This window comes from Sardina pilchardus, chromosome 17 (assembly GCF_963854185.1).
Source record: "Sardina pilchardus chromosome 17, fSarPil1.1, whole genome shotgun sequence".
Lineage (NCBI taxonomy): Eukaryota > Metazoa > Chordata > Actinopteri > Clupeiformes > Clupeidae > Sardina > Sardina pilchardus.
In genome coordinates, this window is record NC_085010.1 from 32,264,473 (window position 1) to 32,271,395 (window position 6,923).

A 6,923-nucleotide genomic window follows, 5' to 3' on the forward strand; every position below is an offset into this window, starting at 1 on the left:
CACCTGCTGTGGGGAGTAGTGTAGCAACATGCTAGTTCACCTACTGTGGGGAGTAGTGTAGCAACATGCTAGTTCACCTGCTGTGGGGAGTAGTGTAGCAGCATGCTAGCAACATGCTAGTTAACCTACTGTGATGCTAATTCACCTACTGTGGGGAGTAGTGTAGCAACATGCTAGCAACATGCTAGTTCACCTACTGTGGGGAGTAGTGTAGCAACATGTTACTTCACCTACTGTGGGGAGTAGCAACATGCTAGTTCAACTACTGTGGGGAGTAGCAACATGCTAGTTCACCTGCTGTGGGGAGTAGTGTAGCAACATGCTAGTTCACCTGCTACTGTGGGGAGTAGCAACATGCTAGTTCACCTGCTGTGGGGAGTAGTGTAGCAACATGCTAGTTCACCTGCTGTGGGGAGTAGTGTAGCAGCATGCTAGCAACATGCTAGTTAACCTACTGTGATGCTAATTCACCTGCTGTGGGGAGTAGTGTAGCAACATGCTAGCAACATGCTAGTTCACCTACTGTGGGGAGTAGTGTAGCAACATGTTACTTCACCTACTGTGGGGAGTAGCAACATGCTAGTTCACCTACTGTGGGGAGTAGCAACATGCTAGTTCACCTGCTGTGGGGAGTAGTGTAGCAACATGCTAGTTCACCTGCTACTGTGGGGAGTAGCAACATGCTAGTTCACCTGCTGTGGGGAGTAGTGTAGCAACATGCTAGCAACATGCTAGTTCACCTACTGTGGGGAGTAGTGTAGCAACATGTTACTTCACCTACTGTGGGGAGTAGCAACATGCTAGTTCACCTACTGTGGGGAGTAGCAACATGCTAGTTCACCTGCTGTGGGGAGTAGTGTAGCAACATGCTAGTTCACCTGCTACTGTGGGGAGTAGCAACATGCTAGTTCACCTGCTGTGGGGAGTAGTGTAGCAACATGCTAGCAACATGCTAGTTCACCTACTGTGGGGAGTAGTGTAGCAACATGCTACTTCACCTACTGTGGGGAGTAGCAACATGCTAGTTCACCTGCTGTGGGGAGTAGTGTAGCAACATGCTAGTTCACCTGCTGTGGGGAGTAGTGTAGCAACATGCTAGTTCACCTGCTACTGTGGGGAGTAGCAACATGCTAGGAACATGCTAGTTAACCTATTGTGGGGAGTAGTGTAGCAACATGCTTGTTCACCTACTGTGGGGAGTAGCAACATGCTAGTTCACTGACACAAGTGTTGCAAATAAACATGTTTTGGTTACAATGATGGGTTTTCTGTTTGTAAAATCCCTATTTGTCAGCAGTGTAGAAATCAGCACTGGGCCAGTAAGCAGCACTTTGTGGGAAAGTTTGCTTGCTAATGCTAACATCAAATAGTCATTGTGTAAAACGATGGAGAAGCATAACACAGCCTTTAGCACCCACAACAACCATACACAGTTCTCTTGTCGGTTAAGTATGTGTTGTTGGGTCATCTCTGTATAGATACATTATGTTTGCAGCCTGATGCTTTAATAACAAATATTGGTGTTTGGCGGCGTGGCGATATGGTCTATGCACAAGTGGCGATAAGATATTTTGATATCGATGCACACACTGCTCTGAGATTCAGGCCTGGGCTGGTACACACACCGCGCTCAGGGTGTGTGTGTGTGTGTGTGTCTGTGTGTCACCGGATGATCATGAGGTTAACAGCCCCCAGCTGTTTCCTTAGAAACGGCAGCAGACTTTCAGGCCGTGATTTGCTCCTGATCAGCTCCTCTTTGTGTGTGTGTGTGTGTGTGTGTGTGTGTGTGTGTTTATATGTGGTATGTCTGTGTGTGCTCGCAACCGGTATTAGTCTCCGTGAAACTGGAGTGTGTGAAACTGAGTATTTAATGATTGGGTTTTTTACATGTGTGAGCAGGTATGGTGTGTGTGTGTGAGAGTTGAGAGAGAAGTTAATATACTGTATTATATGTGTACTTCAGAAAGTGTGTGTGTGTGTGTGTGCATAATGTGCCCCTGTGCGTGTGTGTGTTGATGTTGATGTCTGTGTCTGTGTGTTGTAATAAAAAGTGATTTCTTGTGTGTGTGTGTGTGTTGGTGTGTGTTGGTGTGTGTGTGTGTGTGTGTGTGTGTGTGTGTGTGTGTGTGTGTGTGTGTGTGTGTGTGTGTGTGTGTGTGTGTGTGTGTGTGTGTGTGTGTGTGTGTGTGTGTGTATGTATATAAGTGGAAGTGATTTCTTGTGTGTATGTGTGTGTTAGTGTTAGTGTTGGAGATGTAACCGTATGAAAATGCTGTTGAAAATGTTGAAAATGACGGTTAACGGTGTTCAATCTGACGTGACCCGTGTGGCTCAGCTGACTATTTGGACTTTTCCTGTTTATGCCTCATTTGAACTCATCAGAGGGAGGGAGGGAGGGAGGGAGGGAGGGAGGCGTGCGTGCGTGCGTGCGTGCGTGCGTGCGTGTTAGTACGTGTGTGTGTGACGCAGAGCGGGAGCAAACATGCTGTGGTTGTCTAGTCCGCTCAACTGCTCTGTTGCCCAGCAGCACACTGACCTTTGTCCTCAGACCCGTGTGTGTGTGTGTGTGTGTGTGTGTGTGTCTTATGCCTTCATGAAACCAGTCTTAGTATTATAATTCTATATAAATATATATGTGTGTGTGTGTGTGTGTGTGTGCGCGTGTGCAGAGAACACGGGCCACAGGAAGGTGGTCGGAGGCCTCATCAACTTTTAAAAAAGGATCAAAATTCTTGGCTTTGTTTAGATAATCATAAGATATCATCTTATTGGTACTGTGACCCTAATGCTCTATGGAACTTCCTGCTATAGTTTGGGACTAACTCTCTCTCTCTCTCTGTCTCTCTCTCTCTCTCTGTCTCTCTCTCTCTCTCTCTCTCTCTCTCCCCAGGTGAGGGTGTGTCCAGGCTAATGCTACCAGCTAACTGCTGCCCAGAGAGACCTGTCAATCACCCTGAGAGACCAGCCAATCACACGCCTGACCTACGGATCATGACCCACCCGCCGAGGGCACTGACTTAAGAGCGACAGGCGTTTCCATAGCAACACCCCACCACTTCCACCAGTCGTCTTTCCCTCCCTCTCTCTCCATCCCTCTCTCCATCCCTCTCTCCATCCCTCCATCCCTCTCTCCATCCCTCTCTCCCTCTCTCCATCCCTCGCTCCATCCCTCTGCGCTCCTCGTGGCAGGATGTACGGCAGTGCGCGCTCCGTGAGTAAGCTGGAGGGGAACCACAGCGGTGGAGGGGGGAGTGGCCAGAGTGGCGGGGGGAGTGGCCAGAGTGGAGGGGGGAGTGGCCAGAGTGGCGGGGGGAGTGGGCAGAGTCCCGGGCGTTCCCCTCGGCTGCCGCGCTCTCCTCGTCTGGGGCACCGGCGCACCAGCAGCTCGGGTGGCACGGGTGGCATGGGTGGCACGGGCAAGACCCTCTCCATGGAGAACATCCAGTCCCTCAACGCCGCCTACGCCACCAGCGGGCCCCTGTACCTGAGCGACACACACACGCACGCGCACGCACACACACACACACACACACTCCCCGACACCTCGGCCTCCGCCGCTGACCTGCCCAAGAGCAGCCTGACGCTGGGCCGCTCGCCGGGAGGAGTGTGTGTGTCGGGGGTCGGAGGTCGCGCCGTGGGGTACGGGGGTCGCGCAGGGGTCACCATGGGCAGCAGCCCCAACATCGCGTCCTCGGCGCCTAGCGACGCCATCGCCTTCGGAGATCACCATGGAGACCATCACCATCACGCCGCGTCTGTTGCTGCCGCGGCGTCCAGTCTAGCGTCCACCGTACCGCACTCGCTACGCCAGGCACGAGACAACGCCATCCTGGACCTGCAGGTACACACACACACACACACACACACACACACACACACACACACACACACACACACACACACACACACACACACTCACACGCACACACACACACTCGCTACGCCAGGCACGAGACAACGCCATCCTGGACCTGCAGGTACACACACACACACACACACACACACACACACACACACACACACACACACATTCTCTAAGCCAGGCACGAGACAACGCCATCCTGGACCTGCAGGTACACACACACACACACACACACACACACACACACACACACACACATTCTCTAAGCCAGGCACGAGACAATGCCATACTGGACCTGCAGGTACACACACACACACACACACACACACACACACACACACACACACACACACACACACACACACACACACACACTCTCTAAGCCAGGCACGAGACAATGCCATACTGGACCTGCAGGTACACACACACACACACACCACACACACACACACACACACACACTCTCTAAGCCAGGCACGAGATAACGCCATCCTGGACCTGCATGTACACACACACACACACACACACACTTGGGTTGCTTTCACACTAGGTCAGTTTAAGTGGACCGGACCTGAGTGCGGTTACTTCTACCGTAGTTGGTCTGTGTTCACATGACATGTTTGTCTGCGCACCCGGGTCCGTTTTAGTCATAAGCGCCATGCTTCTAGACACGAACTTCCAGAATTCTGTTTGCAAATATCACTTGGCAACACAGCAGAAGCCGGTGCAATGAAGAAGACAAAGGTAAAGATTCTTTAGATTCTTCAGAACGTTTGCTTAGCAACCTGCTCCAGCGTTCTAGCGAACTGGACCCCAGACCACTTTTTCAGGCGGACCCGGGTCCGGTCCTGGGTCCGACCCGAGTTCGGTACGGTTGCGTTCACACTATCAAAAACAACCGAACCATCGGACCAAACGAACCCGGGTCCGGTCCAAAGGACCTAGTGTGAAAGCGCCCTTAGTTATCACCAAGTTATCCACCTCGACAGTGGATAACTCTACTTTTGGAAGACTGATCTAATGAGTGGAGTGCTTAGTACAGTGAAGCTACCAGATCAAATTATTTTGATCCACAAACTGGTATATCCAGGAGTGCTGCTTGGGTGTACAGTAGATATTCAATAAGTACTGTATACCTCCGGTGCTCATCAGTTTGGAGATCCAACAAAGTTTCAATCTGGTAGTGAGTCTGAGGCACTCGAAAAGGTATTTTTTTAAAAAGCCTTCATTTAACTTGGCTAAACATTAAAAATATGCTAACATGTTTCAGCCACAAATGGCCTTCCTCAGGGCAAGTTTGAAAAATTATTTTGGTTTTGAAAATTATTTATCTCATGTTTTTTAACTGTTACATTTTTAACTCTGTTACACTCGTACATTTTTACTGTGTTACAATTTAAACTGTTACGTTTTTTAACAGTGTTCCATTTGTAACTGTGTTACATTTTAAACTCTGTTCCGTTACTTAACAGTGTTCCATTTGTAACTGTGTTACATTTTAAACTCTGTTCCGTTACTTAACAGTGTTCCATTTGTAACTGTGTTACATTTTAAACTCTGTTCCGTTTTTTAACAGTGTTCCATTTGTAACTGTGTTACATCTTAAACTCTGTTCCGTTACTTAACAGTGTTCCATTTGTAACTGTGTTACATTTTAAACTCTGTTCCGTTTTTTAACAGTGTTCCATTTGTAACTGTGTTACATCTTAAACTCTGTTCCGTTACTTAACAGTGTTCCATTTGTAACTGTGTTACATTTTAAACTCTGTTCCGTTACTTAACAGTGTTCCATTTGTAACTGTGTTACATTTTAAACTCTGTTCCGTTTTTTAACAGTGTTCCATTTGTAACTGTGTTACATTTTAAACTCTGTTCCGTTTTTTAACAGTGTTCCATTTGTAACTGTGTTACATCTTAAACTCTGTTCCGTTACTTAACAGTGTTCCATTTGTAACTGTGTTACATTTTAAACTCTGTTCCGTTTTTTAACAGTGTTCCATTTGTAACTGTGTTACATCTTAAACTCTGTTCCGTTTTTTAACAGTGTTCCATTTGTAACTGTGTTACATTTTAAACTCTGTTCCGTTTTTTAACAGTGTTCCATTTGTAACTGTGTTACATTTTAAACTCTGTTCCGTTACTTAACAGTGTTCCATTTGTAACTGTGTTACATTTTAAACTCTGTTCCGTTTTTTAACAGTGTTCCATTTGTAACTGTGTTACATTTTAAACTCTGTTCCGTTTTTTAACAGTGTTCCATTTGTAACTGTGTTACATTTTAAACTCTGTTCCGTTTTTTAACAGTGTTCCATTTGTAACTGTGTTACATTTTAAACTCTGTTCCGTTTTTTAACAGTGTTCCATTTGTAACTGTGTTACATTTTAAACTCTGTTCCGTTTTTTAACAGTGTTCCATTTGTAACTGTGTTACATTTTAAACTCTGTTCCGTTACTTAACAGTGTTCCATTTGTAACTGTGTTACATTTTAAACTCTGTGGTGTTCCGTTTTTTAACAGTGTTCCATTTGTAACTGTGTTACCAGAGCCATATAAAGAGAGAGTTGTGACAACCCGGGTACAGAAAATTTGGTTTGTGACGTGGTTCATGTAACTTTAAGTAGTTCAAATAGTTCCCGGAAGCGATTTTGACTGTTCGTTAGAATCATAAAATAACCGTCTTTTACTGTCTGTTAACGAGTGTTCGATCCTAACTTCCGGGAACTATTGTTGAGAAAATATGGAACATTAGCGTCAATGGAGTTGTCGCAACTCTCTCTTTATATGGCTCTGTGTGTTCCGTTTTTAACGGTGTTCCGTGTGTGCGGGTGTTCCGCAGGCGCAGCTGAAGGAGGTTCTGCGTGAGAACGAGGCGCTGCGGCGCGACGCGGAGGCCAAGGAGAGCAAGCTGAGCTCCTCCATGAACTCCATCAAGACCTTCTGGAGCCCCGAGCTGAAGAAGGAGCGCACGCTGCGCAAGGACGAGATGGCCAAGATGGCCGTCTGGAAGGAGCAGTACCGCGTCATGCAGGACGAGGCCCAGGTACACACACACACACACACA

The 6,923-nt window shown here is 47.4% G+C and overlaps 1 protein-coding gene across 1 annotated transcript in view; it reads left to right on the forward strand.

Moving 5' to 3' along the window:
- The first annotated feature begins 3,190 nt into the window (after positions 1-3,190).
- The window catches only part of LOC134062067 (ELKS/Rab6-interacting/CAST family member 1-like), a 101,050-nt gene continuing 97,317 nt past the window's right edge, over positions 3,191-6,923 (forward strand). Inside the window, exons 1-2 of the mRNA XM_062517939.1 lie at positions 3,191-3,841; positions 6,699-6,902. Coding sequence (XP_062373923.1) covers positions 3,191-3,841; positions 6,699-6,902 — 855 coding nt within the window. The remainder of the gene's footprint in view (positions 3,842-6,698; positions 6,903-6,923) is intronic.